The sequence below is a fragment of the Podarcis tiliguerta genome (genome assembly GCF_965153285.1).
Source record: "Podarcis tiliguerta genome assembly, chromosome: 7".
NCBI classification, from domain to species: Eukaryota; Metazoa; Chordata; class Lepidosauria; order Squamata; family Lacertidae; genus Podarcis; species Podarcis tiliguerta.
In genome coordinates, this window is record NC_139540.1 from 74,744,367 (window position 1) to 74,763,450 (window position 19,084).

Consider the following 19,084-nt stretch of genomic DNA (forward strand, 5'->3'; position numbering starts at 1 on the left):
CTTAGACCGCAACCAAAGAGGAAACGGGACTCAAATCTCCTTTCCCCTCCAAAGAGGATGCTTTCCAAACTACAAAAGGAAAAGTATCATTCATGTTGTTAGTAGCCAAGAACAAAGGATTCCATCATCACTGAATCAGGCATCACTTTATGTGATGCAGTTAATAGAGCCAGCTTTAGCCCTCTCTCTAGATTAAAACCGGAGGTTTCGGATTTATACGGATATTACTTAAGGGCTTTCTTCTGGCAAAAAAACCCATCACTGTGCTGTGGGGCTTGTTTTAGCATGAGTGCCAAGAGTTCCATGTTTCAACCGATATATTTTTGCGGTACGGCTGGTTTTCTGCACTTCCAAGATCATGACAAGTTCTGATGAAAACACAGTGTTCTGAAGGGGGGGGGGGGGAAAGCTCTGCAGCTTTTGCCACTGAATTGTTTCTTAGCTCCTTTTGCTCCAAATCTCAATGAAAATGATGAATCAGTTGATGAAATATAGCCGCTGCTAGGTGCATGAAATATCAATTTTTAACAACAACAACATTAACAACAACATGTCACTGCTCCTCTCTGCACCCCGAAGGATAAACACAAGTCAAAAGCATCACCACTTTTCTTCAACTTCAGTTACCCATGTTTTAAAGTTGCTTTAAAGGTATATCTATAAAAGTATCTTGGATTCAAGAAGTGTGCAGGCAAAAAGCCTGTGCAATCATCATATAGGTACTTGAGAGACCCAGCTTTAGTTGCAACCCTTCACTGGCTTGGTTCGCACCTAGAGCTAAACCATGGGTTGATTAAACTATGATTTATTTTTAAATTGTTAATGTGATCATCCATCTTTTACCCAATGGTTTAACTACGGCTTATTTAATGCCAACAAACCACAATACGAAGTCATGGTTTGTTGTTGCCTAATGAACTATGCTTTAACTATGGCATGGTATTATGTGTGAAGCCAGCAATTTACCCACCTCAGACACTCATCAAGCTACAAAGGCAGAAGCAAAGAGTAGTTGGAAAGAAAACAAACTGTGGAGAAACAAGCCATTGGGTTATTTGAGCAGCTGCAGAAAAACTTGTGGTTTGTTAAACAAACCATGGCTTAGTATTATGTGTGAACTACGGCACAGAGTGAATGCACTGCAGAAAACTTTGATTCACTGCTATGCAATGTGTGTAATGTTCCTTAGAGAGTATGAAGTAAAATCACAGTTGCACAGCAAATAGCTCCAGCACCAAAACCTCACCAATTTTCATAGGAGTTCTGCAGCAAACATGTTTCATAGCTAGGGCATTGATTCTCAAACAGTGTGTTAACACTGCCAGAGGGGCTGAAATGCATCTTGAAAAATTAAGGTACTACACTAGATGCACCCAACACTTTATATCGTCCAAAGCATTGAGCCAACATCTCTGTCCCAATATATCGTCTTGAAAGAGGCAAAGCATATACCAGGATTTCCTGGTATTCAAAGCTGATGAGTGCAGGGCAATTGCAGAACCATCACTACAGTCTAGAAGTCACAAGACAAAGGGGGAAAGCAGGATGACAGGAGGCAATGTTAATGGCTATTATGCATTTGCAATGATGATGTCTACCCATTTTTCTGGGATTTATCAAGAGTATGAAATTCTCTATTTCCAAGTGTCAAGGGCATCACCAATTTTCATCTAGAAAACGAAAAGTCAAAACTGTACCCCAGGTATCTAAGTTAAGGAATCACCAAGGTAGGGAGTGATAAATTATAAATATCCTTCTACTATATGTACAAAGAAGATTATATTATATTCCTCTTGGGGTGTATGGGGTGTTAGGGAAGGGCTATTACTTTCAGTGGGGAACATGTGCTCCTTTGTCTCTAGAAACAGATGGATACCAACATATTCCTCTTCCCTTCAGAGCTTCATGCAACTTGCAAGCAATGCATAAACTTTGATGGGATGCAAAGCTATAAGACTGTTAGGAAAGCATTCCCCCCCTCCCATTATCTTATGGAGCATTGTTTTAATAGCAAATGTATTGAGAAGCTGTGGGTTAAGTACCGTATTTTTCGCTCTATAAGACGCACCAGACCACAAGACGCACCTAGTTTTTGGAGGAGGAAAACAAGAAAAAAAATATTCTGAATCTCAGAAGCCAGAACAGCAAGAGGGATCGCTGCGCAGTGAAATCAGCAATCCCTCTTGCTGTTCTGGCTTCTGGGATAGCTGCGCAGCCTGCATTCGCTTCATAAGACGCACACACATTTCCCCTTACTTTTTAGGAGGGAAAAAGTGAGTCTTATAGAGCAAAAAATACGGTAAATACACCCCCAATGTATTTAATGGGGTTGAAAGCCAGCACCTTCCTCCATATGGATTTTGCTTAACAAAGACTTAAAATTCTCTGCATATGAAAGTAAGAGAGAGAGAGAGCAGGGCATAACTAAAAATGCTTCGCAGGCAAGTTCATGATCATGTAATAATGCAATGTTGGCTTATTAACACATGCATTTAGTAATGCATAACATACAATAGAAAAAAATGTCTTTGCCTGATGAATTAGTAATTAAGATTTGAAGGCTCTTTAGGAATTATGCAAGTATATGTTTTCCCCCTTTCCTGGGACGTTACAAGAAATGATAGAACAAAAGTCTCCACTTCAAAACCAATGGGGAATGTTAAGGACCAACATACCCACAAACATACTTATTCTGGAGTAGTCATAGTGAAGTCACTGGGACTAATCCGGAGGAAGTGGTTTGAAGGCTATGACTAAGATTCATAGAAAGATTCATGAAAGAGCTAGGCAGGTGAACAGCTGGGTTTAGATGTCTAATGGGATGGCTCTTTGGGGTTCATCAGAGACCGTTTCAGCCCCAAGAAATTTGGCTTTTTGGTTTCCATCAAATTTTGAGAGGTTCAGCTTCTCAAATCAGCTTTGTAGCACTGAGAGTTGCCACAGAGCTGCTTCCCAATCTGTAATGCAAAAAGCCCCATTCTATGGAGGGCAGAACATTGTCCCACTGCTTATGGGTCAAAACTAGACCCTTAAAATCACCCCTTTTTAGCAGCTCAGCTTAGCTGGATCAAGGAAGTGAAACTCAGAGAGGTGGTGCTTTAATATGTTTCTCTCCTACCTTTTCATGCACCCTCAACATTCCCATGCCAAGTTGTTATTAGCTCTGACAACCCCCTCCAGTTTTTCCAACTTTAATGGCCTTCAGAAAGGAGCTTCCAGCTAGTTCACACATACATGAACATCATGTGACCATCTGACGCAGAACACATAAACTGACTGCATAGAAAAGCACTGGGTTTGACTTGCAATGCAAATGGTGTTTGATTTGCGATGGCTCAAATCCTATGCGAGTTTCCATTTTTTTTATTACCACCAAGTTATGAACCTAACATGCATGAATTAGCCCTACAATACATTAGGGAGAAGTGATATTTAAAAGGAGCAAGTGGGTGGGAAGAAAACGATGGGGGTCTCTCACCTTATTGTGGTTTACATGCAATGAGGTTGGGGCCCCGTCTCTTCTAAAGCTCTTTGGAAGAATTCGAACCTCAGACCACATCCACCACAGGCAGAAATTGTGCCCCTAAACTCAAGCTAACAAAAGCCCATTCAGTAGCAAATCGTTATTTTTTTAGACACCCTCCTTCCCTCTCCATGGGCACACGTGAAAATGGTTTTTTTTTCCTTTTAAAAAAAGACCTTCAAGTTCGTTAAAAGGGAGATTTCAACTGGAACTTCCTGTTTATGAATTGTGCACAAAAGAACGCTTGAGAGACGGTCCCCACTGAGCGAAGGTAGGAAAGACAGGCCTGCAGCGCATTAGCCGACAGACATGCCTCTCCCCAGCACCCAGATGTGCTCTGTTCCAGGGGAGATTTTGCAGCCCATTGTTCTGGCCGACTCTGGCGAGGGTCTACAGCAACACATTTAACAACTTCCATCTGTGCCACAAAGGCTAGGACTACGCACTTCTTTCAGAACTGGCACGCATCCAAGAGTTACACCACCCTGCAAGCTACACTGGATACTTTACTGCATTCCAGCCTTCACCCTCTTTTCCTGAGCGCCCTTTCCCAGCAACCGCTTCACGGTAACACTATCCCTCAAGTAGAAACGGAGAGATATATTACATGCACGCACCATCGTGATACTGGATGTGAATGTTAAAAAAAAAGAAATACTTAGCGAGGAAAGCTCGTGTGTTCCATTTGAGCTATAAATCTTACCTGAAGTACAGCCGGAATCAATTACGGCAACAAATCCTGAGCACAAATATGAGAGCCCTACGTGAGCAACACCTAACCCCACTCTTTTTCAGCCTCTCTATGTAGCAGCTGAAGGGACACGGGTGGTGCTGTGGGTTAAACCAGAGCCTAGGACTTGCCGATCAGAAGGGCAGTTTGAATCCCCGCAACGGGGTGAGCTCCTGTTGCTCGATCCTTGCTCCCGCCAACCTAGCAGTTCGAAAGCAGGTCAAAGTGCAAGTAGATAAATAGGTACCACTCCGGCGGGAAGGTAAACGGCGTTTTCGTGCGCTGCTCTGGTTTGCCAGAAACGGTTTAGTTATGCTGGCCACATGACCCGGAAGCTGTACACCGGCTCCCTCGGCCAATAAAGCGAGATGAGCGCCGTAACCCCAGAGTCGGTCACGACTGGACCTAATGGTCAGGGGTCCCTTTACCTTTTATGTAGCAGCTACAAGCTCTCTCTGCAGGGCGATAAAACACACACAACAGGAAGCAGTGCCCCCACAGAAAGGGATACACATGCCCCAGTCCAGATTATGGAATCACAGATTTGTAGTATTGGACGGGACCAGGGAGGTTCGCCTAGTCTGACCCCCTGCAATACAGGAACCTTCCACCCAACGTGGCACTCAAACCCACCACCCCGAGATTATGAGTCTCATGCTTGTGGATCTTAAAGACTTGTGAGACCTGTTTCTTTTACTGATTTTATACTGTTCTCTTCCATTTGGGATGATTTTGCTTGTTCTGTCTGCTTTATAAACAGATAAATAAATGAAGTGGGAAGTCAGAATGCATTTGGATCGTGGGGATCAGATGCGCTGAATCTGTGGCACAGCTCCCCGAAAACGATAGTCCCACGTGGACATGCCTTGCAGTGCTTGGCAATACTCAAGTGTGTGCAGTCTCATGGCAAGAATGGAGCATTTCCTGCTCTGGAAAGCATAAGGCAGCCCAGGCTTACTTTCACGGGGCTCCATTTGCGTATGTTCGATTAGGGTTAATAGGATTTTGTAATAACTAAAAGGACAGATCGTGAAGCTGAGGCTCCAGTACTTTGGCCACCTCATGAGAAGAGAAGACTCACTGGAAAAGACCCTGATGTTGGGAAAGATGGAGGGCACAAGGAGAAGAGGACGACAGAGGACGAGATGGCTAGACAGTGTTCTCGAAGCTACAAACATGAATCTGACCAAACTGCGGGTGGCAGTGGAAGACAGAAGTGCCTGGCGTGCTCTGGTCCATGGGGTCACGAAGAGTCGGACACGACTGAACGACTAAACAACAACAACAATAACTAAAAGGCAAAACTAATGGAAACCTCCTCCCACTATTTCCTGTTACACTACAGAATGCATTAACATCTCTCATGTTTCTTTCGGTTTCCATCCATACTGTTCCATGTTACCTTTGAAATTTACCAGTGAAACATGGCTTCGTATGATCCGTTAAGGAAGTAGGAAGTGCGTCCATTACACAATCCAATATACAGCGGACGCTTGGGTTGCTAACATAATCCGTGCGGGATGCACATTCGCAACTCGCAGCGGCGCGTCTGCGCACACACGGGTTGCGATTCAGTGCTTCTGCGCATGCACAAAGCGCGATTTAGCTCTTCTGCGCATGCACGACCTCCGGAACCTGGAAGTAACCCGCTGCGGTACTTCCGGGTTTCGGAGCGTCCATAACCTGAAAAAACACAACCTGAAGCTTCTGTAACTCGAGGTATGACTGTACATTTCCACTGCTCCCTAAGGTGGGGGAAAAAAAATCTATTATTATTATTTATTTATTTATTAAATTTGTATACAGCCCTTCATCCATAGATATCAAGAGTGGTTCACAACATAGAATTACAATATTAAAACCCGAAACCCAAGCTAAGAAGCTGTTGCTTTTGAGATAGCTAGTAGTGTTTTAAAAATATGTTTTTGTTTGACTCTAATCTTTCCCTGTTACATTTCCCTAAAGAATCTTACATTGGGGCAGAAAATGCAGTAACAGTTTCTCTTCTCATTCTTCCTGGGAGAGGACTTTCTCTGTAACAACTTGTTGACTGTTTTGTTTTTAAGGCATTGTGATGTAGTGACACAAAGGATTTTAATCTGGATTTTAAAGCATGTATGAATTTTAATACTCAAAGAAAAAGTTTGGTGGAAAAGCATGCTTGCTGCCCCGCTGCAGCCAACATCCCAGTACTGCAAAGTGTGATATAGCAACTATAGATGTCTGGAGGAGAATCATATTGAAAAGGCTCTGTCTATTTTAAATAGAAGTGACCATATATCAAAGAGGAGTATGAATCTTACAAATTTCAGTTCTTATTTACAGACATGCAATATGTACAACGGTAATTAATGAGGTTTTGGTTTATACAATATCACAGTTATTTCTGCTGACTTGCCCCCAGAACATCCTCTATAGGTGTTAACAATGTGAAGAGTTCTACACAGACCAAAAGGAAACAGGAAAAAAACCAGAATGGACTGCAAAACACCCAGGAACTGTAGAGACTTCCTGCCAGGTGATTCAGCTTATTGGAATGCAAGCCATTTGCTAGCCATTTTTAACTTGAGGCGTAAGTGGGAAAACATTAGGATGGCCTTGGAAATATTGATTTCTGCACTAAAATGTGCAGTAATGATTAATAAAGTCGGGAGGCTTTGACAGACCTCGAAAAGAGGAAAAATGAATAAGCCTAAATGCCAATGCATGGAAGTAATAGTTTCAATTAATTTTTAGATAGTCATCAGCATGCATAGCGCACTGGCCACAAACATGAGCTTGAGATAATCAGATTCTTGCATGAAAGCAAAATTCTCTTATAATGCATTTCTGACTCATGTTTTCCCTCTTAGGCTGCTCACAGATCCAGTATGCTTTTAAGAATGTGCCATCTAGCCAGGTGTGCTTACTTCCTGCTGCTTGTGCCCAGCGTGAGCATGCTCTATGAGCCTAAGCTGGCAAATGCAATGCACAACTGAATGTGCTTTATCTACCTGGTTTGGTACAGCATCTATCCGAACGACACTGCAGGCTGTGGCATCTGAGAAACATTCCTGCTAAGTAACGCATCTGGGAGGTTGTCAGATGTTCCTCAGAGAAGTTTATGCTATCTTTGGAGCTGGAATTTATCATGAACAGCACAGTGAGATCTGCAGACTTTTCAAAAGGCACAAGAACTCTTCCACTACGAAGAACATGAAAGGTACACAGTTCCATGCTGTTTCCAATTCATTTCAGACATTTGTCACACATCAGCCGTACCTTGCGGTAATTTTTCCACAGTTGAAACTCCTCCAGCCCAGATGCATGCCCCAGGTTCAGTCTACCCAAACTGTTCCTAATTCACTTTGAGCTTGCAATCCTAACTGGTAAGCAGTTGTGAAGCCAGTGGGATTTGATTCTGAGTAAGTTATAAACCACAGAGCCTAGGGCTTGCCGATCAGAAGGTCGGCGGTTCGAATCCTCATGATGGGGTGAGCTCCCCTTGCTCAGTCCCTGCTCCTGCTAACCTAGCAGTTCAAAAGCACATCAAAGTGCAAGTAGATAAATAGGTACCACTCTGGCGGGAAGGTAAACGGCATTTCCGTGCGCTGCTCTGGTTCGCCAGAAGCAGCTTAGTCATGCTGGCCACATGGCCCGGAAGCTGTACGCCGGCTCCCTCGACCAATAAAGCAAGATGAGCGCCGCAACCCCAGAGTCGGCCACGACTGGACCTAATGGTCAGGGGTCCCTTTACCTTTACAAGTTATAAACAGGATCAGGCTGCACATGAACATTAGAATGCCTTAGATCCTTAGAATGCCAGTGGCTGCATTTAGATTACATTCAAGATAAGTAGGGAAACATAAAGATCCAGATACATTTTAATCAACCTCTATGACAATGGGTTTCAACAGTCTTTAGTGCAAATCCTTGTAATTTCTACTCATCAACCAAGTTTCAAGTATCCCATTCCTTTCACCCAAAGAAACACAGACCTTTAAAATTTATTACCATGGTTAGATCTAAGTTAATGGCTGCTCATGCGGGCAGACTAAACAACGCCACAGAAGAAGATAAAACTTGTTTTGGAACAGATAATGACATCTGATAATATTGAGAGCCAATCAACCCATTTGTTGGATGACTGCTCTGGTACAACAGGCAAACACAAAAATCTGATCCCTGATAGGTTTGTGTATCTTTGTAATAGTGTATAGAAGACACACAGTTAGCATTGATGTATTAATAGACCGCCTCCTTTTTGATTCCTGACTTGCCGGATCATATTTAATTGGAAATGTTTGATTTGTAGATGTTTGAATCTTTTCCCCCCTTGCTGGAGAAGGTTTTCAAAAATTTGCATAAGATAAATGACATTTTAGATCATGCATCTCTCCCTGTCCCCCGCATCAACCTTCATTTCATGCAAACGGAAAGTGGCTTCTTTCTGCTACGGATAAATATTCTTAGGTAGACCACTGGACAGGAACAGCTATGCTACTCTTCCCCGTTCTGGCTTGAAAATCCCCATTTCCACCCCCCACCCCCCTGTCTCCCTTTATAGCAATTTAGGAATGGAAAGAATAGCATCACTGTGCTTGTATCTTCTAGAAATAAGAGTCTGATAGAAGGAATTTGAAGTACATTTGCTCTCCCCTTTGCTGGTATTAAGCCCACAGCATGCTATACTGTTCACCCAAACACATCTGCTTCTGAAAAGGAGAGGAAGAAACCCTTTGCCCTCCTCCCGCCCAAACCAATATTTGCCTGCCATCTGTACCTAAGTCCAGGATCCAGTATTTGCAGCTGCCCGGCTGCCCATTTCCACAGTACGGTGAATGAAGAGATTCCAGGGCGTCAATTTGCTCTACTCCGTTTGACATGGCAAACTGTTAGCTTGCTGCAAAACTCCTGCAGAGGATTTCCACACACTGTGCTCTCCTCCTTCTCCTCCTCCTCCTTCCCTCTGAGAACTCCTTAGCTAAGAACTGAGAGCAGAATAACAGCTCTTTTAAAGCCCCTTGTCCTAGCGACTCCCTTCAGGGGATGCTCTCCTCTGACTCACTTGCACAGCGCAGCTCCAGATTTTAGGCTCACACGTGGGAATAGCCAGATGCGATGGCTTACCCTCTACCGTAACTAGCCTAACTGAAGTTCAAGAAAAATTCTTGGCTCTGCCGACAACTAGCTCATTCGTTCCCTCTGAGAGGGTGGAGTGCAATTCAGCGAGCAGAAAGGACCGTGGATGGTTAATTTCACGGTGCAAAAGCAAGGGACCAGCCCATCCAGCAGTAAGGCCTTCTTCTAGTCAAGCTAATAAAAAGCACATTGCTGTATCATGAAATTAAGCTCGAAAATCACGAGTTAGGCATTCTTTTCCAATGCTACCTTAATTTTCAACTTATGGCTATCCCAATCATAAACACCAGAAGCTACTAGCCAAAAGGGAGAGAGAAAATGCCACGACATATCACCGTTTTGTGTGTGTGTGTGATTGGTTAGTGTAAATGCTCACATATATTTTTGGCTATTTCGATTCTAGTGAATGTTTAGAACTGAGGGGGAAAATGGTTCCACACCACTTTATGATACAGAAATGATTCTACCATTCCTTGGGAACTTTTCCTATACTAGCAAAGGTCTCTTCAAATATTATGAGAAAGCCTGTATGTACACTGTCAAATATAGCATCACATACATATGCGTCTCTGTGTGTATATATGGAATATCTGTGTGGAAAGACAGTGGCCAATAGGAGGTGCTATTTTTAAGCTCTACCTTCTTAAACAGGATGCAGCCATTAGCAACTATATATTTACAGAAGTATCACAAAACTTTTGTTGAAGACATATTTTCATCTTAGTTTGAGTGTCATAATGGCCAGAAAGTATTATCACTGTGCAACTCCTGTAGCCAATGTGATTGATGTTCTTTTTGCAATTTAATTGTTTAGGCCTTCTTCTTTTTGCAATTTAATTGTTTAGGCCTTCTTACAGCAAAGAAATCCTTCCCCACACCAGCTGCTTTGTCGGGGCGAAGGAAGGCAGAGTCTTCCCTTCTAAAGTAACTGTATTGGACAATGGGGGTCAGAGACAACAGCCCCTTTGGTCCAAACCAGGGGTCAGCAACTTTTCTCAGCTGTGGGCCGGTCCACTGTCCCTCAGACCATGTGGTGGGCTAGACTATATTTTGAAGGGGGGAAAATGAAGGAATTCCTATGCCCCACAAATAACCCAGAGATGCATTTTAAATAAAAGCACACATTCTACTCATGTAAAAACACCAGGCAGGCCCTACAAACAACCCAGAGATGAATTTTAAATAAAAGGACACATTCTACTCATGTAAAAACATGCTGAAACCCGGACCGTCTGTGGGCTGGATTGAGAAGGCGATTGGGCAGTATCCGGCCCCTGGGCCTTAGGCTGCCTACCCCTGGTCCAATCGATACAACAAACACTTTGCCAACATGCAGTAAACCTGACACGCTATGGCAAGAAGGAGCTGGGAATTTAGAGGAGGTCGCACCAAGGCATTTCTCTGTTCCTTGGCCCTTCCACCTTGCCAAGAAAACATGGTTTGCCAGCAAAACCCACCTTTTCTTCTTTTATTGTAAGACATAGTCGTAGGACGTTCTCTAGATTATGTCCATGAAAGCCGCATGAAATTGCAGAATCTAATTTTCAAGTATGGCCCCTCCTGCACCCTTCCCAATTAACGCTGGTTGTGTAAGAAAGCTTAGGTGGGTGGTTACGTTTTATAATGCAGGGACGCGGGTGGCGCTGTGGGTAAAAGCCTCAGCGCCTAGGGCTTGCTGATCGAAAGGTCGGTGGTTCGAATCCCCGCGGCAGGGTACACTCCCGTTGTTCGGTCCCAGCGCCTGCCAACCTAGCAGTTCGAAAGCACTCACGGGTGCAAGTAGATAAATAGGGACCGCTTACTAGCGGGAAGGTAAACGGCGTTTCCGTGTGCGGCTCTGGCTCACCAGAGCAGCGATGTCACGCTGGCCACGTGACCCGGAAGTGTCTCCGGACAGCGCTGGCCCCTGGCCTCTTGAGTGAGATGGGCGCACAACCCTAGAGTCTGTCAAGACTGGCCCGTACGGGCAGGGGTACCTTTACCTTTACCTTACCTTACATTTTATAAAAGCTCCAAAGACTCCTTAATTATGCAGGCCCTTCAGTGCTAAAATATTGGCTTAGTAGTTGTTGTCCCTCTGCCTGCTTTTAAGTTCCTGCTTTCAGTGATTTTTTTGATGTATGTTACTGTGAATACTGCTCCTCATTTTTGAGAATTTTATATTGAAGAGAATACGGGATGAATAGATGGAGCATTTGGTGCGGGAGGGGGAGGGAGGCTCCAGGCCACTCTACTGAACTACTGAACAAATTTCTCTCTGTTACGCACTTTACAATAATTCCCTAGTCTTATAAATCACAATTTGTCATTTTGGCAAAATGCAACTTGGAAATCATGCTGAATTGCTCAAACTCACAGGACGCAAGGCCACCCAATCCCAAAAGTCAAAAGGTCCAACATAAGGCCGCAACTGTTCAATGCTTGGATTAAAACGCAAGTTACACAAATTACCAGGAATTTTATTTACAGTACACACTTCCTGTAAGGAGAGAGGCAGGGAGTGCTTGCTCATGAACTCAGCAGCAAAGAATCATTCCATCCTGCCAGTTTCATCTTTGTTCTCCGCCCTTAACTACCTTGGCCTCAGCCAAAAAAGCTGTACAATCTTCCCCAACAAGAAAGCTTCGGTAAATCATTCTGGGGTCAATACTTTCTGGGTAAGCACAATGTGACTTTACAACAAATTCTGGACAGAGTTCTTCTTGCCTTTACTGTACAATGTGCCTACAGTTTCAGCACTACCAGCACAGCTGCACCCAGTAGGGTTTTGATTTCTTAGGTTATAAACACAAAGATTGCCCTGTTCATTGAATTCTCGCGGTTCCTTCTACCCCACAGATTTTTTAAAAAAGCCAGTTTGCAAAGGAACTGAATGACTAGAAAATTGTTTCTTTTGGAAAATATCTAGGGTATTATTTCATGTAGCTTCGCATCCTTGCAAACAAAAGCAATTTTTTTTACTGGGTCAGCCAGATGCTGACCCATTTGAGTGCAAATGGCCCAAAGGCCTTTTCTTCCAAATGCTCAATAATTCACTGCATCTCCACCCCCCACACCCCCTGCCTGCAAGACACAGCCAACAGCTCTGCTTTCTTTACAGTATCCTATTAAAGGCCTTTTCGAAATTGATGGGAGATGGCCTGAAAGGCTCAGGAATTGCTTCGAGGTGGTCAAAAAGACTGCATAAAGAATTCTGCCTTCTAACTTTTGTTGTTTGTGAAAAAGAAGTGACTACTCAAATGTGGACTGTTAAATGAAGCCACAGCTAGAACAAGGAACATTCAGGTGTGGCAAATGCGTCTCAGCTTCTAGTTCGCCTGACTTTACAAATCTTGCCAAAACTGATGCAAGTGAATGAGACATTAGCACAATGGGAGATAAAAAAACCCAACCCTGAGCAAGACATCAGAATGTCCACATTTATGACTAACTAGGATTTCATTTAACCCATTCACGTTCTCTGAGGAGCTCCAAAATTGAGCGGTGAAAGTGTGGCAATTCACAACTAAGCAATTAATTAGCCGACTAATTGGAAGCAAAATCCTGAGCTTCTGAATATGCATGCCTTAGAACACATACTGGCAAAATTATGACTCAGGCATACAGATCCCCAACTCTGCTTTAATTTTTCAAGGCACTGTTCAAGGAAATACAGAATAAACCAACATAGATAATACCTAAATCCTTTTGCCTTATCAAATGATTCAGTTATGTTTTATGGTAAATGCTGGCTTACTTACGTTACTGAAACCCCAAAAGTTTCAAGAGATTTGCAACACCATTTGCCCAAGACTCAGAATCACTAAAACTGAACTGCTTGCCATTTTCCTGCAAGTTTGTTATGGATTTTTTAAATTTATGTTTAGAAGACACTCAGGTGCTATCATGGAAGTCCTCTTAATCCATAAAAGCCCTTAAACGCTATATCACAAACTGCTTTTCAAAGTCCTGATAACATCAGAAACAGTTTGTCATGCGGCCTAGTGGCACGTGGAATTAATTGCACTCCCAATGAAAGACTGGCCACAATGTTCAAAGCAGCCCTGCGGACAAACACGGAAACAAGAAGTCCCAAACAGCTGCAAAATAAATTCACTAAGCTATCTTGAGAAATGCAGCGTATATCACCTAAATTACTTTAAGAAGCAAGAACAATCTAATGCAGGGCAAGCACACAAACACCTTCTCTCTGCAGCTGAACAATTTATTGTTCTTCTATAGTGATTGTGGTTCCTACACCTTAATAACTCTTTTTATATTGTATTGCTATGTCCTTTTGTCAGTTGCTTTGAAAGCCTAGTGCAGAAGGACAAGGTATAAGCCTGATAAGAAATAAATAATACATTGACATAGTTGACTTACAACAGAGTATCATAAGCTAATCAAGTCCTTCAAGGCCTGAGAGGCAGTTGTTTATCATGGGTTGGTGTATCAACCGTGATTTTCAGGAACACAAGTCAATTCAGTTGCTGTTGCTACATCATCAGAATCCGGTGGCCCTGACGCCCGCTGATTTCAGAACATTCTCTGCTAATGTTGAAATGACTTTCTCGAATTTAGCAAGAGACAGAAGCAAACGTAGCCATCCTGTCACATACACAACCTGAGTTCACTCCATCAACACATCTGGCTGCATGGTCAAGTGTTGTCCAGGAACTCAAACCGATTGTATATTTAAGTGTGTGCGATAGGCCTGGTGTTCACACAAAGCCTTTTGTTGAGAGCTATTAAAAACCAATACTGTACAGAAATATGCCCCCAGCAATATGACAGCTTGCATATTTTGGTTGATGAAGAACAAGTGAGCAGAATAAACAAAGCCTAGCATACTGGTGTTTTAACCATCCTAAGGTTTAGCTGTAAAATTACTCCAAGGTTTTCTTTGTAATAATAACATTATCAATAATAAGCATTCAAAGATGTGAACATTCAAAGCACTTCATAAACTCTCAGTAAACTGTCCAACAGTCCTTAAAGTATTATCCACACATTGCAGGCGAGGCTCAGAGTTATTGGCTTACTGAAGGCTACTCAGGCCAGAGACAAGATTAAAACCTGGGAGTTCTTGGTTCACAACTCAGTCGCTTAGCAGATAGGCTGCAAACACAGTCTTAAATATATGCTAAGGTTTATTTCCCCCCGGGGAAAATTCTTAACAATTGCAACTTAATGATAAGTTGTTCCATGATTTGGTTCTCTCTAAAACCGGAGAAAACATACAAAGCTAAGTATATAAAACCAGTTTACTTTACTACGTATTCTACTCTGCAAGCTCTTCCTAGTTCATGTAAGAAAGTTGTGGTGGTGAGACTCTTGAAGGCTGCATTCTCTCTCCAGGGCAAACTGTTATGAAGAGTCTGACAAATACATTAAACAGAACACCGAGACAGTTCTGAGTACACGGATGTCTTATACCAATTAAGTATGGAACAAACGGCTCAGACTTTAACAAGCAGTTTGTGCTGGGTAAGTCTGTTTTACAAGTACATACAATATATCTTCTGGTTTGTTTAAACACACGGCGCTCCCCTGAAACTTCTCTAACTCCCTCAGACTGTTGAGCATGAGACTGTCATGCGCAAGGGTCCACAAATATCACGCTGGTGTTAACAGACATTATTTGTGGGCGTTATTTACCCAGCGCCTTCAGGTTCTTCGCTGCATTCAAGGTGGGAGTATCTCTCTCACACTTTGTGCTGACCTCAGGAGAAAAGCAGTATAAATCTCTTTCACCACTCCTTTCTCCAAAGACCAGTGCGAACCTTGACCCCCTTGATCAGCTTCCAAAATTTTCTCTGGGCAACGTGGATGTTGAGGAGTTGGGGCTGCGCTCTCTCGCTCCTGGCACACTGGCCTGGTTTTCACCAGGTCATGTCAAACCTTGCACCTTAGTGAGAATGCATGGGCTCCTGGAGAAGAACTCACAGTTGATTTTCTCCTTTCTGGTCCTTTTGGCTACTATGCCAAAGTTTGGCTTGGCATGTCAACGAAATCAGGGCTTGTTACCCACCCTCCTCACTAGCCACAGACTAGCCAGATCTTGGTTATATAGCTCACGGCTAGAGAGGAGAGAGCTTAACCACCAGGCTCAGTTTGGATGACAGGCTATGCTAAACCTTGGCTTGGTTCAATATGGCTTGGCAGCAAAAAGGAGACGGGAGCTCACATACTCATGCAGTCTTGTTAAGCCAAGGTCTGGCCGGTGTGTTGTGCGGGCAAACCTGTGAATAGACCCTTTCCCTTTCCTCCGCAATTCACAGGGGAGAACTGGGAGAGGGGATCTTAGCAGCTGTCGGAGGGTTCTCGGTTTGTAGATCCTAGTCATCTAGCTATATGGCAATACATGCTTTTACATTTGGGAGTTGTGTGGAACTATTGCAATTTTTTGAGAAGCCACGTGGTACGTCCCGCAGTTCTTCAACCACTCCGATAGGGCTGTTCAACAAGCACAGCCAAATTACCACCCATATTTTATCTGCCACACCCATGGAGCTGTTGGAATGCTCAGTGTGGACAACAATTATGTGAAGCTCCACTTTAATGTCACAACCCAAAATCTACAAAACATGGTGCGCAGAGTCTCATCATACATGTGCAGGGCTGCACCTATGATCTTTTTCTTTTACTTCTTTATTCTTTCTTTGTTCTTTTTTTCTGATATCTTATCTTTCATTTCACTGCTTTATTGTGAATAGCATTTTATAGAGGTATAAATAACTGTAAATATGAAAAGAGACAAAACATTCTCTAATTTTTTTCATTCTCTAATTTTTTCCCCTTGGTTAGATGTATTTTCTTTTTCTTTTGTATTTTCTTTTGTTGTGAATATGTATGCTTTCTAATTTGTACTTAATAAAAATATTTAAAAATCTAAAATAAATAAATAAATAAATACAAGTGCAGGGCTGAGGTGATGGTCATTTAACAGGCATGAACCCCTGTAACTCCTAAGCCGTGCACCAATTTCCAAAGACTCCCTCAAAGCACTGATAAACAAAACATGGAGAAATATAAGGGCAGACGACTTCCTGGTTCTCCTACCTTTGTGGTTGAAGATGCCCTCCATCTCCATGCTGCTTCGAGAGTGCGCAATGCAGAGAGACCCACAGGGTACAAGTCCTTCCGCAGCTGGGGAACGGTCGGTGGTTCGTACTAGGCACCAATCAGGCTTATCGTGTGGCCGCTCTAGAACCTCCACTGTCTGACCACGGCGGATTGTCAGCTCATTGCTGTTGCATGCCGTGAAATCGTGGATGACCACGGTCAACTCACACCCACCAGACAGCTGCAAAAGAAGCCAACAAAACAGAGGAAGGTTTAGTACCGTAGGCTTACGAATTCTGGTGGGGCATGCCACCCACATCAATATATTTTCAGGGTTTCTTACAATGGTCCCAAAACAAGCAAAAAAGCAATTCTCAGCCACATTCTAACACATTGCAAGGAAAGTGATTTTACTGTGCCAATTTCGTTAAACCGGTTGCTGTCATTTCTGAACTCTGAAAGGCACAGGCGATTCTGCGAGGAAAATGCATTTTGTTATTAAGGACACTGATATGCCATGCTAAGGAAAAGTGTAAGAAGCTATCTGCTGCGGAGTCACTTTTAAAAAAAAAAAAATTGGGTCAATTGCTCCTTTCCTTTCCACACTCTGTGTGACACAACTTTATTCAGGATGTCTGCAATTCTCTCAGAGCTTTCCCATGACCATTGCCTGCCAGCCTTGCTTCCTAAATCCTAGTTCTGGGAGATGGAGAGGGGGAGAGGGGAGGTAAAGAGAAGCCTTATGTTTCTCATAATGAAGTAAAATAAATCAGCATGAACCCGTCAAGACACAGGCAGGAATTAATCATACTGCTCCTACTTAAGTCTCTCTGGACAGTCTCTACTCAAGTTATGAGGTGCACACTTTCAGAAACAAGCTGCCTTCTCGCTTGTTAAATGTGAGCTGGGGTGCCCTTTCCCACCTCAGCCCTACTTCTCTTATATATTTGCTCTCAGTCCATTCAAAATTATGCCAAAGGGAGGCTGGGAGAGGGGCTGGAGGGGGGAGGCAAAGGAAAGCTCTCGAGTTTTTTTTTGGCAGTGATTTATTTTTATGGCTCTCCCTAGATAGGAGTCAGGAACAATTGAAAACAGCTGTATGCCCGAAGGCTCTGAGAAAAGGGCCTTTTTGATTTAGAGTTTGACCACAAAACGTCAAAACGTAGGCCTCCCTCAAACGTACGCACACCGACAACTTTGCGAACAGAACATGCTGAAGATCAGCCTGAATAACAGATCATTCACAACTGGGCTCTACCAGCTTTGTCATGGAGGATCGAGGCGCAAATAACCTGCAGGTGTCTGGAACACGTCCGTCTCCACGTGGGAAGCTGGCGTTCCTGCAGGTTTGGGCGTTGGTGTATTAAACCAAACACGGAGGAAGTAAAGCAGTGCAAACGAGAAACAAGAATGGAAGAGAGGACTTAGGGTAGGTCCTTTGTATGTTTAACGAGGGGGTGCACCCCTGCTTCCTCCACTCAACAATCACCCCTACATTAACCCCCTTGGTCCTCCAACCCTATTCAACTACTGCCCTCACTTTTCCACTTCCTAACTCCATTTCTGAAGCCATATCTTGTATTCTGCAGCCCTGCTTTACACCCTTGTTGCGCACAGACCACTCCCATGGGAATCTCCTGCCTCTTCCTCCTCCTACTGCACATTGCAATGTCTAAGGCCAGGGCTTCCGGTTCCTCCATGCCTTACTGGAGAGAGCCCTCATGACAGCGGGAGATTGTTGGCGAAGGAAAAACAAGGGTGATTGAGGGTAAATCATCCTTGCAAATTCCGCCCCAGGGATGGGGGAAATGGACTTCACTCGGGAGTTCGTCTTGGTACCTGGCTCTCGCTCCGGCATGGGATGCGGCGGGCAGGGAGGCGCTGAGTGCAAAAGCCCTTTGCCTGCCGAAAACCCTCTGATGTCACCATTAAGAAGCAGAGGTGCTCTTGTAAATTAGAGCTTAATTTGGACTAATGAACAGACGTGTGCTAGAATAGATGAGATCACAAACTGCGGAACAAACCAACTGCAAGGACTTCAAGGTTTGAATTTGAGATAAGACTTCATTCAGTGCAAAAGATGGGGGGGAGGGGAGCCTACGGTTTCTTTATTTAAAGTTTTCCTCTCTACATTTATGATTCAGCCACCCTCCTCTGAATGTTAGTTCAAATCATATTTGTACAAGCGAGGATGGAGGAAATTGGATTATAAATATGGAATATATCTTCAAATGGAACTGTGTGTGCAAAAACGGGGGAAAAAGGAAAAAGGGAGGGAAGCTCTATTTTGCAAAAGGTTTACGATGGAAACTTAGAACTGACTCTTCCCCATCCTTTAGTATCTATGAAGTGAACTGAATAACGCTAAGAGGATTTGGAATTTAATACAATTGGAAGGATAAATGGTCATATATCTTCAGCTGGAAGGAAGGATGAAAGGCATCTATGAGCTGCCAAGGAACTGATAAGGTTCTTTATTGAGTCATCTGCAGTTCTACAGACCACTCCTTGCTGAGAGGAAAAGTGGTGAAAACAGCTTATTTACTGGGACAGTTCTCGGTACAAAACAAAGAATGATGGAGTGATGGAGAACTTTCTGGAACAAAAATGGGAAATCAGCTCCACCCAAGGCATGATGGATTAACAGCAACAATCAGGGAAAATAT

General features: G+C 43.3%; 1 protein-coding gene across 7 annotated transcripts in view; it reads right to left on the reverse strand.

Annotated features, from left to right (window-relative positions):
* Window positions 1-19,084, reverse strand: part of TRIO (trio Rho guanine nucleotide exchange factor) — a 257,003-nt gene that overhangs the window by 51,937 nt on the left and 185,982 nt on the right. For all 7 annotated transcript variants that reach the window (XR_014513332.1, XM_083449240.1, XM_083449242.1 and 4 more), the window contains exon 34: window positions 16,416-16,659. Coding sequence is in view for 6 of the 7 variants with exons in the window: in XM_083449240.1 (XP_083305366.1) it covers window positions 16,416-16,659 (244 nt within the window). In the remaining variant the exon portion in view is untranslated. The remainder of the gene's footprint in view (window positions 1-16,415; window positions 16,660-19,084) is intronic.